The sequence below is a fragment of the Labrus mixtus genome, chromosome 18 (assembly GCF_963584025.1).
Source record: "Labrus mixtus chromosome 18, fLabMix1.1, whole genome shotgun sequence".
Classification (NCBI taxonomy): Eukaryota; Metazoa; Chordata; class Actinopteri; order Labriformes; family Labridae; genus Labrus; species Labrus mixtus.
Genome location: NC_083629.1, coordinates 21,712,814 through 21,734,137, shown reverse-complemented (window position 1 = coordinate 21,734,137; position 21,324 = coordinate 21,712,814). Strand labels below are relative to the sequence as shown.

General features: G+C 41.4%; 2 protein-coding genes across 4 annotated transcripts in view; one reads left to right on the top strand and one right to left on the bottom strand.

Moving 5' to 3' along the window:
• Window positions 1-31: 31 nt before the first annotated feature.
• Window positions 32-21,324, top strand: part of fancm (FA complementation group M) — a 53,665-nt gene continuing 32,372 nt past the window's right edge. The window contains exons 1-4 of the mRNA XM_061063575.1: window positions 32-806; window positions 893-1,065; window positions 2,193-2,270; window positions 2,418-2,576. Of these exons, the coding sequence (XP_060919558.1) occupies window positions 125-806; window positions 893-1,065; window positions 2,193-2,270; window positions 2,418-2,576 (1,092 nt within the window). The 5' untranslated portion in view covers window positions 32-124. The remainder of the gene's footprint in view (window positions 807-892; window positions 1,066-2,192; window positions 2,271-2,417; window positions 2,577-21,324) is intronic.
• On the bottom strand, window positions 8,045-18,238 carry soul3 (heme-binding protein soul3). 3 transcript variants are annotated; one of them, XM_061063830.1, is made up of 6 exons: window positions 18,087-18,238; window positions 17,631-17,884; window positions 12,508-12,602; window positions 10,466-10,607; window positions 10,142-10,325; window positions 8,045-10,049 (listed from the first exon to the last, which is right to left on the bottom strand). In XM_061063830.1, the coding sequence occupies exons 2-6, from the start codon at window positions 17,860-17,862 to the stop codon at window positions 9,878-9,880; spliced, it is 825 nt and encodes a 274-aa protein (XP_060919813.1). In that variant the 5' UTR covers window positions 17,863-17,884; window positions 18,087-18,238; the 3' UTR covers window positions 8,045-9,877. The 3 variants fall into 3 exon arrangements, with proteins under 3 accessions (XP_060919813.1, XP_060919814.1, XP_060919812.1); XM_061063831.1 differs by adding an exon at window positions 14,903-14,987 and having other exon boundaries at window positions 17,631-18,233; XM_061063829.1 differs by having other exon boundaries at window positions 17,631-18,229.

Sequence of the window (21,324 nt, the reverse complement as noted above, 5' to 3'; positions counted from 1 at the left end):
TGTTTTATTTTGGCAAATCCGGGCGGAAGTGACCTATTGTTGGTATGCCGGGGGTTCAATTTGTAGTGTTGCTGCTTCAAACATGGCACTTTTTCTCAAAGTCTTCCACCACAGCGGATGAAAAATGAGCAGTGGTTCAAATCAGAGGACTTTGTTCCAGACTTGGGGGGCAACAGCTCCTCAGAAAAACGTTGTTCAACCGAAGAAAGATGGAAGAAAAGCCGCAGGACGGCGCAAAACAACCCAAAACAACAGTTCACAGGTAGCTCCTACACATCCTCCTCGAAATCCTCTATGGACTCAATTTGGACAGGAGCCGGCGTCAACGTCGGAGGACCCGAAACCAGCGTTTGAAGATGAAGACGACGACGATGACTTGATGTTGGTTGCTGTTTATGAAGCTGAAAAAAGCCTGGAACTTCATAATGCAAACTTTCAACATGACAGCAATGCAGGGACAGAGAGCACTGCCCTCTCTCCCATGCCTTCAGGTGGACACACATATCCTGACTTTCCTGGCTTTGACAGCTCCTCTGCTAAAGTATGGATTTACCCCACCAACTATCCCCTCAGGGAGTACCAGCTGAAGATATCAGAGGCTGCCCTGTTTGCAAACTCCCTAGTATGTCTTCCCACCGGTCTGGGAAAGACTTTTATAGCCTCTGTGGTTATGTACAACTTCTACCGCTGGTATCCATCAGGGAAGATTGTATTCATGGCTCCCACCAAACCTTTGGTGGCACAACAGATCGAGGCCTGCTATAAAGTAATGGGGATCCCCCAGGCGCACATGGCTGAGCTGACAGGTAACAAGCTTGACCCCTTAACACGAATCCATCATCTTTTCTCTTTGAGCCTGTAACAATGAAGAGCTCGTCCTTTTGTCTCGCAGGGAGCACAGCAGCAAAGCAGAGGCAGGAGGTGTGGAGAGCCAAGCGGGTCTTCTTCCTAACCCCGCAGGTCATGGTGAACGATCTGTCTAGAGAGAGCTGCCCAGCTCAGCAGATCAAGTGTGTGGTTATCGATGAAGCCCACAAGGCGCTGGGCAACCATGCCTACTGTCAGGTACGGACGCAGACACAGTCATACAATGCAGTCATATGTCACTCTTAAATATATTAGGCAGTATTTAACTTTACAATTCTGGATGTTATCATGCCATAAAGTGAAGTAAGAAAAAAATACAACACTCGTCAGGCTAATGGTAATCCAGCCAAAATATTTCTGCACCAAAAAAAAGCTCTTGGGGAGTGACCATAGAATGTAAACATTGATGGACGAAGCCCGAGTGACGTCACCCATCTGTTCCTGCAGGGCGCTCAGGAGGCTCACTGGCAGCAGCCGCCGCCATGCTGGAAATCCTGTCTCAGCCTAACGACAGGCTGAGAGCTGAGGCGGGTTTGAAGCCTTCTGACAAACTGTTACATCGCGCCAACCTGTCAATCATGTCAGCTACGCGCCTAACTATGGATAACGCTTATCGTTCATAAAATTAAGACGGATGCGTTCTAAAAAACAAATCAGACCCATTTCGTTTTTTTGTACCAGGCTGAAAACATGTTAACGTCTGCTGTTAAAACAGGTTTTTTTGGCAGTTGTGTGTGTATGTAACTTCCGGGGCTTCAAGTGGACACTTGACTCGACGATCTGCAGGATTTTGCGCTTCCACATTGGCTTAATTTTTTGTGAGTGACATTAGTACAGCTTTCATCTCACTTTGTCTTGATTGTTGAGACGCTGGTGTAAGAACGCATTTGACAGCAAACTACTGCCATGACTGTAGCTAGAACTGAAGCTGGCTAGACTAATGATGAGGTCAATCATATCATCTTTAAAATCCTATAGGAGCCTCTGTTCACTGTTCAAGTGTTTTGATAGTGAGTGGGACGGCATGATTTGACAAAATTCTGTACCACAAGAAAACTTTACCAATATCGGGTTTGCTCATAAACCATCGTCGCCAATGCTGCCAATCAATGTGCACTTTTGTACGATTTCCCCTAATACATACTTAATTGATATAATTGGAAGTTTACATAATAAGGAATTATATGCCAATGTAATGCAGTTGTTCACTTGTGCTTTCTTGCAGGTTTTCCTTAATAACACCTAAAACTACGTGTTCAGTACGTGGACTATCCAGAGTGCTAACGATGTCCTTCATCTGCTCTTCTTCTCGGTACTTACTTTAGGTCATCAGACAGCTTGCCAGCCAAACTCTGCAATTTCGCATTTTGGCTCTGAGTGCAACACCGGGGGGAGATACGAAGGTACAAATCATAAACATGATCTGTTTTTCTAATGATGTTTTTTTATTTTTTTTGTTTCTCTGGTCTCATGAAACAAAGCAACTTTTCATTTTATTACTATTATTTAATCTAATTCCATTTGTCCTCTCTTATTTCCTGCTCCTACAGTCGGTGCAGTCAGTGATCTCGAACTTGCTCATCTCCCACATCGAGCTGCGTTCAGAAGAGAGTCCGGACATCCGGGCCCATTCGCACCAGCGTAACGTGGAGAAGGTGGTGGTTCCCCTGGGAGAGGCCCTCTCAGCTCAGCAGGCACGCTACCTTCAGGTAGGCACAAGACATTTGTCATATTCAACTTTAACTCCAACCCAGAGTTTCATTTTTTGTACAAAGAAATGTCTGACATAACAGGCTGCAGTTAGTGGATGTGATGAAAGTCACTTTTTTATAAAACAAGTCAAGCACATTGTGTGTGTGTGTGTTTCTTTCACAAACACACAGCAAAACAGGCAAATTCAAACTGCTTGGTTTAGTGTTGAAACATTCCCCTTTTGTCAATGTTTGATTGCTCCTGTCATATTTTGCAGAGCATGACTCGCTTATCTTTAAGGTGCTTTGCTGCCACCTTGTGGTTTCAGTTTGCTCGCTTCTGTTTGCAAAAACAAAGCCTCAGCTTCAACCGTCTCCTCAGCATCACATGTCTTTCCCTCTCGCTGTGTGGTTCACACTAGGTCAATTAACATTACATGGATTGATTTCTCTTGAAAGCAGCATCCTGTCACCCTTGGTGGTCGGGCTTTCAATGCTGGATGACTGCATGGGCCTGGATTATTAACACACCCTGCAGGCTCGCTCCCTGTCACGAGTTGACTCACTGTCTGTGTGTATTGTTCTGATAATGTGCAGCTTCACTTCATCTCAACTGACTGGAATGTGATATCTATAATTCAAAGTTTAGTCATATTGTCTTAAGCCTCTTTTAGTCTTCTCTTCCTTCCTTCCCTTATGTTCTGTTTTTTTTTATTGTTAGTAATAATAGATCCCTTTGTGCTTGTTGTTCACATTCACCTCATATTATCCCGTTGACCGCATGGCGTCTGCAGCCCACTTGTCAAACACCATTTCCCAATGCGCCCCCTTAATTTGACCAGACGGCACACAAAATAGACACAACACTGTACTCAGGTGTAGAATGAGCATGGCTGCAGTCATTCAGGCAGAACAAAAATGACTGTTGAGAAAATCATAAAAATGAACCAGTCATGCATGTTTTTTTTTCGGCCGTGTGCTTTTCATTAAATTTTTGGGTCAATTTGATCACAGACATTAGAGAGTATTCACCCACTCAACCACTAAAATAGCCTCCTCCTGTTTTCCCTGGTCTCAGCTTTGTGAAATTTTGTACATTTTGATTGTGCATGGATGGAGCTGTTATAAATTATGTGTGGAAGTCAGTAAGCATCTAGGCCACTGTGTCCAGACCTGCGCAGATACATCAGTCATAAAATGATACACTCTGTGTCTGATGCTTTAATCTACCACTCGGGTTTTTGTGGCATTCGGTGTAAATTAAATTTAGTTCTTCCCTAAAAAAACAACCAAAAAAAAATGTACTTTTTTTACACTACAGTGCAAAGAATCAGTTCTTTTAGAAAAATGCACAAAATGTTAAAACATACTTCTCTGTTTTTATATTTAGATTATATTTACCTTTGGCACGGCTGCCAACAAGATGCCATTAAAAAAAAAAAAAAAAAAATCTATTTCCTCACAATGATTTCCCCCACATCATTGTATCTGCATCAGACACCATACGCAGTGTTCTGTATGTGCATTAGACTGTAATTGTGATACACTGTCATGTACAGTATGTGTAACCCTATTGTGAGAAACTCATCAGGTTACCACACTACAGTAACCGAGTACCAGTTCTTCTAATGAAGTGGAATATGCTGTGTATTTCAGAACATAGTAGGGCGTGGCCCCCTTTTGTTAGCAACATTCGACATCAGCACGAGGGAGGAATGCCCTGTAGAGATATTCTGTGGTAAGTTTGGTACCAACAGATATTCATTCAGAGATTCCCTTTCCCTTGATCTTGTGCTCTTTTGAAGCTGAAGTGGTTTTGTTTTCATTAGGGCCCGACTGATATCGATGTTGGGGAGGGAAAAAAATCCTATAGATATATATTGGCTGATATCTTTCTTAGATCTGTTCAATCTGTTGAGATAGATAAAGATAGATTAAAGTCAAATCTGAGTAGAGCAGCAGCAGCGTACAAATCAAAACGCTGATGAATGCTTGATGCTGAAACGCTGCTGCTCTTCTCAGATCATAAACGACGTGAATCGGCTGACTTTTCTGTTTTCTGCTGACTAGTCTTTTTGCGGCCGTGCACCTGAAGATTTGTTACTGTTTGAGAGTGCTCCTTTTTCTGCCGAACAAACCCAATGGAAGATAGGAGAAAAGCACATTATTATGGATCAAAGAAATCTATGTTAGCTTAGAGTTTCACAGTTCAGCCCACTTTGCAAAACACTTAAAAAAGGAAAGACAAAAAATGTAAATCCCGGCCTATGAGGCTCTAAGATTACGATGACCTTCACCTGGAGTGCCAGTCAAAGGTCAGGTTTTGGAATGGGGGCAGGATTAGTGATCTGTTAGTATTAAATTAATGTTGGAGGGGTGCAAAGTTAACAAGGATCCAACCACGAGGGGGTTAATGTGACATCAAAGTATTTGATACCTGACTTGTAAGGTGTTTGGATGATAGCGTTCAAGCGGAAACCGTCCTTAACAGAGGACAGGTTTCTGATATGAGCTGAGGTTATTTTCTATCCAGATGGTTTCAAAATGAGAGAAGGAGGAGGAGGAAGAGGAAGAAGAGGAGGAGGAGGATTCTCATTTTGATTTGATGTGTCATCTGCATAATGAATGACAATGTGAGTTCCACTAGCTAAACTACAAAGTCACAGTCACAGAAGTAATTTGAATAACATGTCAGGATGGATCAGGACAGTTTGGACATTATCTAGTCTAACGGCTCAGGTCGGGACTCTCTCACTATTGTAACAACTTTCTCAGCCTGATTGTTCTGCAGCTTTTACAGATCGATATAAGATACGTCAACGTTTGAATACCCTTATTCAGGTTTTAAATGTACAGCTGTAAAATGAAATGGTAGAGCGCTGTAGCAAAGGCTGTGAAGCCCTGTGGTTATAAGTATCTAATAACATCTGTTATCTCTTAATGACTAGAAAGCTTACGGCAAAGTAAAAGTGGTTCTTTCTCCTGCTGGTTGACCTGTGGTGCTGACTAGTATTAAGGTGTTGCATTAAAATGCCTGAGTGTCTTTTTTCTCTCTCGGTTGAGTCATCAGCAGAGCATCGCCTTTCTGTTGTAGCTGCTCATGTATTAGGACTGAGTACTCCTCTGTTTAGTATATCATGCCAGCACTCTCACTTTATCATCCTCTATAGTTAGTGTTTGCTTTGCTCTGAATAAGGAGAACTAAGACTTTTGAGAAACATTAATTGTATCCATATTTGTCCAAAGACATGCTCGTTAGGATATTTGGGCGACTCTAAATTGCCTGTAGGTGTGACTGTGAGTGTGGCTGGTTGTCTGTCTCTACATGTCAGCCCTGTGATTGACTGGTGAACAGTCCAGGGTGTAACCCCGCCTCTCGCCCAATGACAGCTGGCATCGGCTCCAGCCCCCCCGAACGGATAAAGTGGTATAGATAATGGATGGATGGATGTTGAATTTTAATCAAATCAGCGCTCTAAAGTTCTTTAAAGGCCTCCTTTGCTATACCTCCTGAGAGTTGTGATGATTAAAGGACAAAAGGACCCTTTACCTGAGTATAGCCTTGGCAGCATTGTGTTAAAATCACGTTATGCATTTCTCCCCCGTAGAGCTTCCACTTCCACCTCTTTCTCCTCTCACCATATGTCACTCTTTGTCCTTCTTAGCCTCTCTCCCTCCCTCTCTGAGCAAAACTCAAAACTCCACCTGCATAACAAAACACACTTTGTAATTTTTTATGCAGGAAAGGAATATTTTATGAGCATTGTTATTTAATATGATCATGATCTATAATTCACAAACGGGTCCTTTATTTTGATGTCATTTTTCATGCACATGTTGACAGTTTGCATTGAGCGTTTGGCCGATTTGACTTAGAACTGAATTTGTTTGTATTTCTTTATATATCTTTGTGTCACCATTTAGCTTAAAAAAATATCCAGATATGATTGTTGGTCCATGTCGCCCAACCCTAATAAAAGTAACTGACTGTTAAACATTTTGAATTCGAATCAAATAATGGGACGCTGGATCGCCTAGCGGTTTTGTCACGTACTCAATGTGCATAGGCTGTAGTCCTCGTTGCAGCGGGCCGTGGGTTCAAATCCGCCCACAGCCCTTTGCTGCACGCCATCCCCCACCCTCTCCTCCCACTGTTTCCTGTTTCTCTTCAGCTGTCCTATCCAATAAAGGAAGAAAAGGCCCAAAAAATAACTTTGACAAAAATCGGTCAATACTATTAAATAATTAGGTCGATGTATAAGCTATGAGCGTGTGCATATTGTTCTTAAAGACTATATACAGGACAACGAACGTGCAACATAGCTCCGACCAGGAATATGTGATTGAGATCATGTGACGCTGACAGGACCAGCTTCATTATGTTAGAGTCAAACTAAATGTCAGGGTGGAAGGAGTGGGCGGTATGAAGTTAATATTTTTGAGTTTGTCGTAGGCAGTTAGTAACAGTACTGTAGTTATTGTGAGTTGGAGATGTATTGATAACCACCACATCAGCTAATCTTTTCCTGTAAAACAGAGACTGTAGTACATTTACACTGTTAAAGAATGCTGTGTCTAAAATATGACACATGCCCTCATTAGAATCACACCCCATCAAAACTGGCGGGACCTTAATACCACTGAGTCATAGCTCAAGCCTTCTGACAATGTGGGGTCATTAGTATTAGGGGAATATATAATCGCTTACATTACAGTATGAGTCTGAATTTCAAACAGAAGCTCGTCCCATTGCACCCCAAACTAAGCTGATTAACAGTGAGTGGCATTAAAACTAGAGATGCACCGATCCGCTTTTTTTTCAGTTCTGATCCGATACTGATATTACTGATTCTCATAACTAATAATGTTTTTGTTGTTGTTGGTATTATCAATGTTTAAAGCTACTCAAAGCTGTAGTAAACACAGAATTACATTGCATTGTGCTGGCTTCACATACAAACAGGAAGCAGCAACAGCTGTCAGGTTTTTCAAATTAAATCTTTTTAAACTGAAGTGTGTAAGAGCTGTTCCATCTCGTCTGAACGTCGTCATGGAGACGATCTGTGGACACTTCTTACAGTTCAGTCTGAACGTCTTCAGAGTGAGGCTGTGCGAGGTAACGATGTTTGAAGTGCCCAACCATCTTTCTTGATCAGTGATGTGGATCGGTGCCGTCAATCCCTGGACCTGATACGGATTTAACATCGGATCGTCCCATCTCTAATTAAAACGGCAACTGTCTGTGGATTATGATCATTCCCCCTTTTCTTTGGCCACTCCAAAACGAGAAAGAGATGTGGCCCACCAAATCCCAGCAAAGGTTTCCCCCTTTTCCCTCGGCTGGTAAGTTGGTTTCCAGCAGAAACACAACCTGGCACCTGTGAGATTTAAACACCATATTCTCCTTTTCCATTGAGTGATTGCCATCACCAAGCAAAAGACAGGAACAAAAAATGCTGAATTCAAAGAAATACAAATTAACCACATCTGGGGTGACTGAAATTTTTATTTTAAAATATATTGAAGATATACACAAACATACTTCTTTCGCTCTGAATTAATAGTATATAGTGTATAATAATTAGATTGGTGATAAAACATTAACAACTGTATTTAACTAGAACAGAATTGAGCTTTCTTCTATAAAAAAAAAAAAAAAGAGAGTATGATCACATAAGAGATATTCTCTGTGCTCTTGTCTTTTCTTGGATGCATCGCCTCTACTCAGCAACAGTGGCATTTGTACGAGTGAATGCATACTACCTAACATTGACACAGAGTAGCGAGTAGAAAGAGCATGAAAAAGAGGTACGAAGGTAACTATTCCTGTGTGTGTGAACGGACTGGAAATATGAGGAATGCATTGATTGGAATATATATTCTTCCATACACAGTAGGATGTGTGTAGTATCATATTTTCATGATTGTCATTCAGCAGTAAAATCAGGGAGTTTTTTTTCAGACGTAGGTTTATAGACATGTGGCGCCTGTTATTACCTGCTCCTGTAACTCTACATTCATGCACAAACACCCGGGAACATGTCGTGTTCATAGGTGTTTGTTTTTTCTAAATTCAGGCTTTGTTCAGACTGCGTGATGAAGGCTTCTCTCAGACCGGGTGACGTCCTTCTGTAGGTAGTATCTGAAATATTTTGACAGTGCAATCACCTGGAGGGCGTGAAGAAGGACCTCGCACTTCACCAGTAAATGCCCCTGCTGATGCCTATCTCGTTACCACGGCAACTCATGGAGACAGTTTGGTGTTATCTGGATCTTATCTCACTGGTTTAAAAAAAAACAAAAAAAAAACACCAGTGTAGACAGCCTGTCCATGCGATCCAATTTAAGCAACAAATCTGATTTGTTTTCCGTCTGAACAAAGCCTAAGTGTCACCTATTGTGTTTAGCTTACTGGTGGGGAAAGCCACATGATTTCAACTGGATGTTGCAGGTTGATTGGCTTGTGTTAAATGCTGCACATCCCCCCCCCACCTCCCTAACCCACCATGTCAGCCACTTGACTGCTTTAAGATCGGGTTAGGTAAGAGGCTAAGGAACTGTGATAACTGGCTTGTTAACTGTGGGTAGTCTGGCATATATTGCACTTATTGTTGAAACAAAGAAATGATGCAGTGCCACATGGATCACATAGACTTTGAACAAATAGTGAATAATGTCATCCAGATAGAAAGAAAACAGTGGATCAACATTGACATGAAATCACCTCAGCAAGCAAAAGAATAACTTAGATTTTTTGTTTTTTTCTGTTGTGCATTTGACTTTCACCCCACAAGACAGAAACACTGTAGCTGTGCAGCATAACATAAAGGGAGCATATAGATAAGGCTGCATGTTCACCTGCTTCTGCTGCGGCAAGACAGGCTTGTTGCACTTTTCTGACACCAATCAAAGGTCACTATGTTCACAAAGCGCTGAGAGATAAAACAACAACTTTTAGAACAAGAGGGCAATGTAAGGGTTGGGATTTTTTTTTTATGGAGATGAATGCTATGCTTGTCTTCAGCATCTGGTCGTGTCTGTGAGAGCGCGTCAGTTCAGTTCTCATGGGTGAAACGAGGATACGTCTTTAATGAGCATGAACGAAAATTCAGTAAGAGTAAAGCTAAGGGCAGAATTTGTTTTTTTCATTATTCCGAGCCCAAACTGATCTGGAGTGTGATGGGCTGGCGGTGGTCACTGCAGGTAGAGGTGGTGACTAAAAGAAGGATGTTGCACCTGAGGCTGTAGCTGAGCTGCGGCAGTGTTAAGGGAGTCTTTCATGAGGCTTAAGATAGGAGGCTGCTTAATCCTCTGGTCCATTAGGGTCGTTCGAGGAACCAGATCTCGTTCTGCCGGTTGCTGTGAGCCGGGTTGGTGTAGCCGGCCACGATGAATGAGTCGTTGACGCACACGCCCGGGGAGTCCAGCAGCTCAGCCATGGCGCTGATCTGATCAATGATGGTCACTTCATTGGTGGGACCGGTAAAGGGCCTGGAAGAAGCAGCAGGGAGTGGTGCATTTGTATAAGGCATCAAAAGAGATAGTAAATTAAAGCATTGTACACATCCTTTTTCTCCACTGACCTTGTGTATACAGTAGTGGCAGGCCAGATCTCTATGACGATTTCGTTGTCAGTAGGCTGTGGGGGCTGGGCCTGATGGTAATCAGGAAGGAAATAGGCCACAGTGACGTCATTGGACATCGCAGAATGGGTCTCATTGGTGCGCACCACTGTGATGATGGGGAGCGTCATGCCCAGGTAGTCGCCTAAAGATGTGAGAAGGAAAATAGTAAATATCCTCTGATGTGTGAGACTGGCTTGGATTGGAGGTAGTCAACAATTGAAAAGAAAAACAAGGCTGAGAATTTAGCACCTGTGTTAAATGGTCCCATGCTTTCTTTCTTACCTAAGGAGTTCTGCTGGCAGATGTATCTCATTATCCTCATAAAACCATAGCAGATGCTCTGTTCATAAGTGTCCTCGCGCATTGTTATACAAGCCCAGCGGCCCTTTTCGTACTGACGTTTCTCATACAGCAGCTCCCCACACTGAAAAAAGCACAAATGACGACAGACAGGACAACACTGAGTTACAAATTTAGGTTCTCATGATACTGTGTTAAATTGAATTAAGACTTCTCATGAAACTGTTGTCTGTAACGTTTGGTTTTATAACTGCAGCGAGGCAGTGAGGATGCCAGCCAAATATTCTGACTACTGACTGGAAAGCTAAACGCTGTCTAGAAAATGTGTGTAAAAAAAAAAAAGGCATCCCACACAACCTCTGCTGCTTACAATCATTCAGGATGTACAGTGTTTTGGCCTCGTGAGTGCAGTCAGGAAGTGACGCGAAGCTCTTTTTTTTTTCGGCTCACATTTACAAAAAGGAGATGTTCTGCAACCGTTGGTGAATCTCTGTCTATCCTGCTTAAGCAGATATCGGACTCTCAGTACATTTTTCCTTTACTTGTTAGTTGACCTCAGTTTATCACAGTGCTTCCAACTGCTGATGTAGACCTGAAATAGTGATCCAAATAATACTCACATCTGGCATTAAACAAGTATTTTATATTTGATTGTATTGTTTAGACATTGTAAATCTCCACTGTATTACTAAATGTGTAGATTAGCAAGAATCTTCTAATTCAATGTATCGCAATATTTAATCAAGTCGATTTATGACTGGAGTTATACGCCTCTACTTCAGTGTTAATCTTCACACCATTTTCTAATTTAGTTATAGTCTCCTGATGAAAATGTCCTTCATATCTAGTCAGATATTAGTCATTTGTTATTGATTAAATTTAGACAATTAGTCACCGACTAAAATTGCACATCATTTTAGTTGATAAAAATAGAAGATATTTACGGCAACAAAATCAGACGCAAGCTTTTATTTTTATTATCAGAAGCTCCAGGGGGGCGGGGCTTCACAGACCTGCAGGCTCCATGTTGCACATTGTTGCACTCACCACACACGCACACCTCTGATGAAGTCTGCTATGGTTTACAATGCTTTTAGAACAGCTGAGGGGGTACGTGATAATCCTCACTTGTAATGTAGTTTTCGTTTTGTCACATTTTCCGTCAATTAGATGAAGTAATGTTATTTATCAAATCGTCAAATAGCGGAGTTTCGTCTCGTCATCGTCATAGTTGACTAATTTAAAAAGACCTTCGTCGATTAACACTGCTCTACTCGTTCCCCTGAGTGCTTTGTGTTTATATGTCATCCTTCCTACTTTCTCAGTTTATGTTGTTAATTGGAAATCACTGAAAAATAACTGCCGAAAGATTACAACACTGCCATCTTGTGGTCAAAGTTTGAAACAACTTAAAATGTAACCACTACGAGGATTATTTATTTATTAAATATGGACAGTGTTGTTGTCAATCGGTGCAGTATCACGACTCGTAAAACGGCGATACTAGAGTTGCCATGGCTGTAAGTCTGCTCACTGTGTACGTGCTGTCCTTAAACAAGGCACCGAAACCGTCTCTAAGAATAGGGTGCCATGTCCTTTGTTTAACCACCGTCTCCTGCCAAGTTCTATGGACTAATTAACTCTAGCTAAACCAATTAGCCCTGTTTATTTATATGTTCCCCTAAGGAGTTTATACGGCTTACTGTATTATACGACTTTAACGTTGTTTTTTATCAGCTGCTGCATGTTGGACATTGTGCCATCTCTATGAGATTCAGTTATTCAGCAATTGACTGTCCTTTTGTGTTTGCTGATGCTGTATACTCTGAATAGGTATATACTCTAAGAGCTCAATTTGCAGTTCAGATCTTTGGTGCAAAAACATGACTCCACATGAATCTAGGTCTGCAAACCAATTCATATATTTTAGCGTTCATAGAGAAATCGAAACGAGATAAAAATCGGATTACGAGTGCGGAGAGCATATCGATTATTTGTCAGGGTGGAAGAAGTGTGATAGATACCTTCTCTTTGCGCCCGAGCAGAGTGAAAGGGATGAGTTGTCTCTGACTGCGTCCTTGGTTGTTGGAGGTGAGCTGTTGAATGGGCTCGGCCATATCTGTCAAAAAAAAAGCAAACATCGTGAGGTGAGTTCAAAAAGTGGTCCGCAAGAGAAGAACATTCTTAGAAGTGCAAACAAATGAGCGGGCATTTGCTTGTTTTTCTTTAATGCTTCCTTCCCTCTGAACAAAAAAGCAATATTGTTACCTTGATGCGCTGTGTTTTGAGCCTTCACTAAGGAAATTCAAGTTTATTATTAGAGCACAAACTACCAGTGACCTCCATATTATTTCAACATACTTACAGTACAACACAAACAGGTTGTCCATACCATATGAATGTATTTACCTCACATCATATCTACACTTTGCAGTCCCCCTGAGTCTAATCTGGAGCAAACATTTTCAAATCCCAGTAATCTGCTGGCAGGCAGGGTTGGTAGTTTGTTTGAGAAAAGGCTGCCAGATGGGCAGAGTGCTGTGCCAGGATGTCACAGAGAGTAATGTTTATTGGAGCTGATGGAGAGAACACTGACCAAAGCTGCCCAAGGCCACATATAGACTGGAATTAACAGAGAGGAACTCCAGCAGGAGCCAATTTCTTATTGAAACAGTGGGAGAATGTTTTACCTATAAACAAATCTTTTGACCTCAGCAGCCTCAAAGTTTTGACAGTTCTATTTGTTTTTAAAGCAATGCTACACCCCTTTTACCAACCTTAGGAATTTAACCTGGTTAATCTTAGATTTGCACATTCAGATATGTGCTTTAGGGGCCGTCAGCCACACCGACATCATTTGCATCAAATCAAAACAGACTCTCATGACAGCCCCTGTGTTGTCCCGTGTTTTTAAAATAAATGTGCAAGTCACTTAAGGTGAACCCATTTCAGTTACATTGTGTCAATCAATACCATGGGGGGGGGGGGGGGGGGGAAACTGGGTCAGCAGGACCTGCAGTATTTAGGTGATCAATCATTTGACAACAGACTCAGCTGCAGATTGGCGAGCGTGTTGACAGTGCGGCTATCTCATGAAATCAAGGTTACACTGTAATTAACTGATTACAATGGAGGAGAGGCTCCTGCCCGGATAATGATCATGTAGTATGACAGGAAAATATCACCTGTCAGTTTTATTTAGTGCATGTACCCTCAATAAAAAAAAGAGACACCGCTGCTTAAACTGGGTTATCAACACATACAGGCACACCCCTGGCAAACTCATCCGTTTCTATGGCAGCATCAGGCGCTCGGTGTTGACGCAGGACAGTCACCACTGAGCACACGGTCAACACACACGCACTTGTTTTTTTGTTTTTTTTTACCTGAGCTTTCAGATCAATACAAGTAGTCACCACTTTCAGTCTGGCTTCTTTCCCACTAACCTCAATGTTCTTTTTTCTTTTTTTAAACATTATTTTAAGATGTTCTTTTTTTGTAATCTGCTCTTTCACAGCTATGCTCCACATGAGGTTCACCATCTTCCTTTAAAGACAGCTCCATCATACTCTACAGCGTCAGAGCCTTCCAAACAGGTTGGCAGAGACACAGTAAATAGTGCCAGGAGCTGGTGGCGTCAACAACGTCTGATAGGTAGACCCGGCCTACAACAATAATATGTATTAGGAGGGGGCGGTATACAGAACACAGAAATACTCTCGTTTTGGTGTTCATCAATCTGGTTCACAATATGAGAAAAGGTCAGCATTGTCACATCAGATTATTATAGAAAGATGAGCTTGCATTTATGTAAGATATGTTCTGGCAGAAAAATACTCTTTTTACTCGTCGTGTTTATGAAGCGAGATAAAGACTAGATGAGTTTTATTCATTATCCGTTCAGTTTAGTTTTCACTGATGTAAAAGCTATAAAACACGGATCTATCTTGTGTACAACCTAGAGTTGTGATTTCCAAAGTGGGGCGCTATAGGGGTCCCGGAGATATGAAGCGGGCAACAAGGCTTAGCAAAACAATTCCCTCCGTTTTGCACCGGCACATTTTGAGAGAGGACTTCCAGGTAAACGAAAGGCTCAAAATGAATCTCCGGACGTCACAAATTCTGAAACATCATTACACTATCACTTTTAAGTTCTTCCGCTTTTTAAACCGCTTGTTTTTTTCGGTTCGTTGTCACACACTGGACCGCTCTTCAGTATGTTTTGCAGCCAGTGTTTGAGATAATTAAAAATAAAAAACGGGGGGTTTTGTTAGCCAAGAGCGTAACTGACTTACAGTGTAAGCCGATATACTACATGTCGATGTGTATGTTAAAGGGTTAGGAGACTTGAAAATATTTTCATCTGCCAAAGGGTAAGGGGGGGGGGGCCCAGCAGGAAAAATTTTGGGCACCACTGACCTAGACAATCTTCACGTGTCTTCATCGAGTTGACGGTTTCTGCTCCTCTGACCTCATGAAAATCAAAGATGGTGGAAATCGGGTTCTTTAGAATAGTTTGGAGAACAACAAATAGGTACTATAAATAAAACAGGTCTAGGTGGCTCTGAAGTATGTGTGTTCATCGGCACACACTGTTTGCTGCAAGTCACAATGACACTCGTTGCCATGGATACCAAAATAGAATGGTATCTCCGTATGACTTTTTTTTTTATGTAAATGTTTTGCCAGCAAAGGTGAAATGAAGGTGTTCAGACAGTGTCGTTTAAGCTAACATTAACTAATTAAAGGGATCCTGCTGCTGGCTAAGCAGAGCTCCCACCTCACGACTGTTCTTCCCACTCCATCTCAATTAGAGCAAAGAAGTTTAACGTGGCCTTGGCCTGTGTACTTAGCCGCCACAGTACTGCAGTCCAGGATTTAGCCAGAGCAGCTGTACCAGTACAGGCAAGGTAACTAATCCCCCCGCTGAGTCAGTCAAAGCTCAAGCAAGCGGTTTGAACTAAGTCCTCAATTAGTGCAGAGGGAGGAGGACGTGCCAGTCTGTGTTACTGGGTTCTCAGTGGGCAACCTGTTGGAGGACAGATTGCCCAATCCGGTGGTTTTAAACTCGGGCGCAGGACTCACAAAGCGGTTGGATATAAGAAATGTACTCTTCACTAAATTGTTTTAATTTCCTTGTCACTTTTCTCTCACAGTTCAAGTTTCTTTGTAAAATGCTGCAACTTTTCCACCTGTCACATATCTAAAAAGTTCCGTCTTTTGGCCAACTTTGTTTGATACAAAAAAAATGTCCTTGGTTGAAAAAGATCACGGCTTAAATTCAAATCGAGTGAGTGCTACATTTCAAAGAAACACACACACCACAATAAGGTTGGTAAAAGTATCACAGCAAGCACAAGTTGAGCTAATAAAGAGGGCTCACTGTGTTTACGGTTTTATGACCTACAGTGAGGAGTTAGATATTTGACATGTCATTTTATTGCTGTGAAGGGGAAATTAAACTCTCCAATGTTAAACATTAACTCCTATCAATGGGTGCATTGTTCTGCGCTTTGTATCCTATATTGGTGATTAGCAGTAACCTGAAGGGTGCCATAGTTCAAAAACAAACAGAGTTGTTGTTTCCAGCCTTTTCTGGATTTGCACGTCGATAAAAGCGATCACTGATTTTAAAGCAACAACAACAAAATTCAACTCAGATTCTTCTGAATTGTGTTCCTATGGTAACAGAATTTGCAGGTTGACCCTTGGTGATATCAGCAGCTAAGGTCAAGATAGTGGATTAGTCTATTGGATGCCATCTTTTTTTAGTTCAGGGGTCACAAAGCGCTAGTGTCCTGTCTACATCTTGCAGCAAGTGGATGCACGCACATGCACATACCAGCTTGTGAATATTAGAAGCAGTAAGTGTTTATAATATAAACCTTTTTTTTTAAATCCTTAGACTACCCTCTACATCTCCCAGAAAAACAAAGCAGCCATCCGCTGAATGCTGATGTTAATGCGTTTACACTTACCTTTCATATGGATTTTTTGGGGGTTTATTTTGTCTTGAATTTGAACGGGTCAAATAGTTCAATAACCTCTCTATACTATTGGGGCTGCTGAATTACAGCTGTGCAGGATTTCAGTGAATATGATGCTGGTTATCTATTTCCTTTATAAAGGGCAATTTCGCAGAGGAAACGGTTGGGTACATGTTTGTCATAAAATAGTCATACTTTCATTTTACAATGAGGCACTCTCAAAAAAACAGAGTAAAGTGCGTCATTTTATTTTCCTTCTAGGAGTTCTTGTTCTACTCCTGTGATCGTTTTCTTTTTATGTCCACAATGTCCTCCTTCATGGCTCATAGTATTAACAACACCATTAGATACAGTGTGGACTGGATCTGAATCTTAACTGTGCCTTACAAAACATTTATTTTTCAGACTTGAATACATGCCGCGAGTTGAAATACAAACCTTTTCCTAACACCTCCTGCTTTCTGGGAAAGAGCATGAAGTGCGCCAGAGGATTTTTCCCAGTTGAATCGACTTATGGAAATATTTATGCCATTGACAACAGACCCCTTATTTCCACAAAAAAAAAAAAAATTGTGGTAGGATATCGATAGACAAAATGCACTAGCAATCTGCAGTATGTTCCCAGATTTTTAAGAGGAACAGCCACTAAAATAATCCTCTTAACATTGTCATTTAACCCAAATCCTAGGAAGTCACACAAACCTGTAGCTTGTTGTTCCTGTCATATAATAGTTTGTGCCTTCAAATTACAACAGGTCTCTATACTAGTATCCTTACTTGAACTTCAAAGCATTCATTTGTTTGGAAATATTAAGTAATAGTTGAGACTTATGGCCTGGAGAGCACAGGCATGTTTCCCCAACTGGATCTAGTTTATCTGTTTGCCTCGCTGGAAACTAGGTCAATGTTCACGGTAATATCCAATGAGAAAGTTTAGTCAAAGTACATTCCCTTAAGTCAAACAGGTATTTTAGTTGTACTATTAAGGAAACTTCACCTGTGAGTTAATATTCACACAAAAAGGAGAATACTGCGACATGCGGAGGGGGCTCAAACTCCAGTTATATTTCAAGCATTTTTAGTTACAAAGTGCGTTACACAGCATGTCTGATTTTTTATTATTTTTATTATTATTATTATTATTATTTTTTTTTTTTTACCTTGAGCAACTTCCACTTGGTGTCCCCTCGCCACGTCCTGCCAGTAATGCAGCAGTCGGTCTTGATTTTCGCTGTCCTCCATGGTTTCTCCCCCTTCTTCGAGGCTACCATTGCCCGAGTCTGACAGCTGGTCCTCCGAGAAAGACTCCAGGTCCTCCAGCGTGATCATCCCGGGTTGCTCGGGCCCGCTCTGGCCACCACCGCCATTCATCTGACAGCCACCTCGGTCCATTTCTTTGCCCTGAGACTTATACCTACCGATTGGAAATTACTTAAAAATTGACTAATAATAAATAAAAAAAACTAAAATGAATTATGAATCTTCGCGAAGTGTGCGCTTCGTTTTAATCTTCTTCGGTTAGTCGCGCGTCCAGATAAGGACAGGCGTTACTTTCTGGTCAACAAACCGCACATCACGAAGCTTCCCTCGAGATTTTTAGCCACATTCACACTCACAACGTCTTATAGCTTTTTAATGAGCCATAATCCTTCGACGGTTGCACTTTTTATTCGACAAAAAAAAAAAACAACAAGAAAAGAAGTCGCCTTCTTCGCCTGCGCGAAGCCGACTGACGCCTCCCTCTTCGTAGCCGGAGGTGAACGATGTTTACAGGAGAGGAGGGCGGACCACGTGCCGCTGCGGGCTCCCACTAGCCCCCTCCTCTTCCTGTTGCCTGAGATTATTAGAGGTAATACCCGAGACCTCCACCAGGGTACACACATATGCACGCAATAGTATGATGAGACAATCCTTAGACGACGTCAACAACAATAACAACAACAACAACAACAACAACAACAAGAGGGTTGAAGTCATCATTTTATGTTTTATGCACAAAACAAAATCTAACACTGAAAATATAGTTTTATATTTACACATGAGCTTTTTAAGCCAATAAGCTTTCTTAAAAAAATTAAAAGCTTCCAAATGTATTATTTAAAAAAAAAAAAAGGGAAATTACACATTATTCCTTTATTTTGATAAGATGTCACTTTTGACAAATACATTTAAAAAAAATTGGTAACAAATTTTTTATTAATTGTATCGCTCTAGAATTTTTTTTTCTGATCCTTTAATTTACCCAAACATTACTCGTATTAGAAGTATCCATCTCAAAGTGTTTTCCCTCGCTGTGAATCACTTTGGATTCTCCCTTGTTTTGACACACTATGCTTTTTTTAATTACTTCAAGACATTTTTGTTTCATGAATTATAAGTTATATCAATAACAATCAGGTCGAAATCTTTAACCTTACAATCTATAGCACCAATTTCCCTCATACCGGTCATTGTCTGTTTTTTTTTTTTTTTAATGTTGCTTTTAGTCACAGTCACACTCTGTGTTTAACAGTGCATTTAGATATATTTGTATACAGATCCTTAAAGAAAAGGATGAAAGTCACAGAGTGATAGAGGGCAGCAGGGAGTGAGATAAGTGTGTTTGTGCATCATAGACTTTAGTGTTGCATGTATCGTTGCACATGACTCACTTTGTAAAAGTATCATGAATACAGACACACTGAAGGTTCCCTTTAAGCGATGTGCACAAAAACACAAGAGAACCAGAAAAATAGTGATGAGGATGCAATAAAAAAATATCTGTGCATCTTTTTTCTTGTTGCTTTTTTTTTTGTCAGGATTCCATTATTTTTTGATTTGGGACACACAAATAAAAAACTCCCTTTCAAGGATAAAACACAGATTTTAACTTGTGTGCTATTGGGACAGCCTAAGGAGGATTTCCTTTGATCTGTGTCGCTGCAACAGCCAGCCACCATGTTGCACCCTTCAACATGCACGTAGAGAAGATATTATGTAATCATCTGTGTGTGTGGGGGAGTCTCTATGTAAATACACACACACAGTGATACACACATCCTACAATACGCTACAGGGATCTAATAGGCCCCCCTGTCTGGCTGTATTCACTCCAGCACTTATCATCTCAAATCATTTCTTTGTTTGTTGTTTTTGTCTGGACTTTTTTTTTTTTCAATAACCCTTACAGCTACAGAGTGACTCATTTAGATTTATGATAGCCATAAAATAAAAAAACACCCTTGCAGCACTATAAGATTGTATCTTTTTTCTCATGACAAACCATATTGATGTTACCACACGTTACTTAATCATAGCAAATAGTCGTTCTCTTCTTATACACTGTATGTCCTCATAACTTTAAATGATGACAACACAACAGTTCTCCATTGTTGACATGCAGGAGTGCAAGTTCAGCTAAGAGGAGGTTCTGTTATTAATAGCTGACTAGCTTTTTCACCGAATCCCCCGTCAATTTTAGGCCCTTTCTGAGCATGCTCAGTAGAAAATGTCTCCTTTACTCTCTTCTCTTCTCCTCTCCCCTCCTCCTCTTTTCTCCTCTCCTCTCCTCTTTTCTCCTCTCCTCTCATCTCTTTTTTTCTCCTCTCCTCTCCTCTCATCTCCTCTCCTTCTCCTCTTTTCTCCTCTCCTCTCCTCTCCTCTCCTCTCCTTTCCTCTCCTTCTCCTCTTTTCTCCCTCCTCTCCTCTTTTCTCCTCTCCTCTTTTCTCCTCCCATATCCTCTCCTCTCCTCTTTTATCCTCTCCTCTCATCTCTTCTTTTCTTCTTTCTTCTCCTCTTTTCTCCCTCCTCTCCTCTTTTCTCCCTCCTCTCCTCTCCTTCTCCTCTTTTCCCTCTCCTCTCCTCTTCTCCTCTCCTCTCCTCACTTCTCCTCTCCCCTCCTCTCCTCTTTTCTCCTCTCTTCTCCTCTCCTCTCCTCTCATCTCATCTCTTCTTTTCTCCTATTTTCTCCTCTCCTCTCCTCTCCTCTTTTCTCCTCTCCTCCCCTCTCCTCTCCTCTCCTCTCTTCTTTTCTCCTCTCCTCTTTTCTCCTCTCCTCTCCTTTCCTCTCCTTCTCCTCTTTTCTCCCTCCTCTCCTCTTTTCTCCTCTCCTTTCCTCTCCTTCTCCTCTTTTCTCCCTCCTCTCCTCTTTTCTCCTCTCCTCTCCTCTTTTCTCCTCACTTCTCCTCTCCCCTCCTCTCCTCTCCTCTCCTCACTTCTCCTCTCCTCTCCTCTCCTCACTTCTCCTCTCCTCTTTTCTCCTCTCCTCTCTTCTCCTCTCCTCTCCTCTTTTCTCCTCCCCTCTCCTCCTCTCCTCTCCTCTCCTCACTTCTCCTCTCCTCTCCTCACTTCTCCTCTTCTCTCCTCTCCTCTCCTCTCTTCTCTCTCCTCTGTCTTTTGTCTATTAAAAATGCCAAACATTTATTGGTTCCAACTTTTTTCACAGTGTAGTAAATTGGAAGTCATATTTTTGGAGGGATGGGGGACTTTTGATTGGAGAAAACAGCTAAAAAGTATACAATCATTACAATATAATTCCAATATAATCTTAGCTACAGAGTACAGCCCTCTTTAAAGGTATTGGAAAGCTGCAAATAATAATACTGGAAGCAAGCACAACTACAGTTCCAATGAGATTGTATCTTTCTGCACATTGATTCAATTCACTCCACATTTCAACTAGACAAAAAAAAACAACCTCACTAATCTGATTCAGTGTAATCTCATAATCTGGTCCTGACCACTGCCAGCAACCTCTCTCTCTATAGTTAATTGACAGGTGTTCAATAAAGGGAATGCCCTTTATTGAACACCTGTCAATTAACTAGAGAGAGAGAAAGGAAGGGTGGGAGACTTTGTCTTGTAACCAGCTGGTG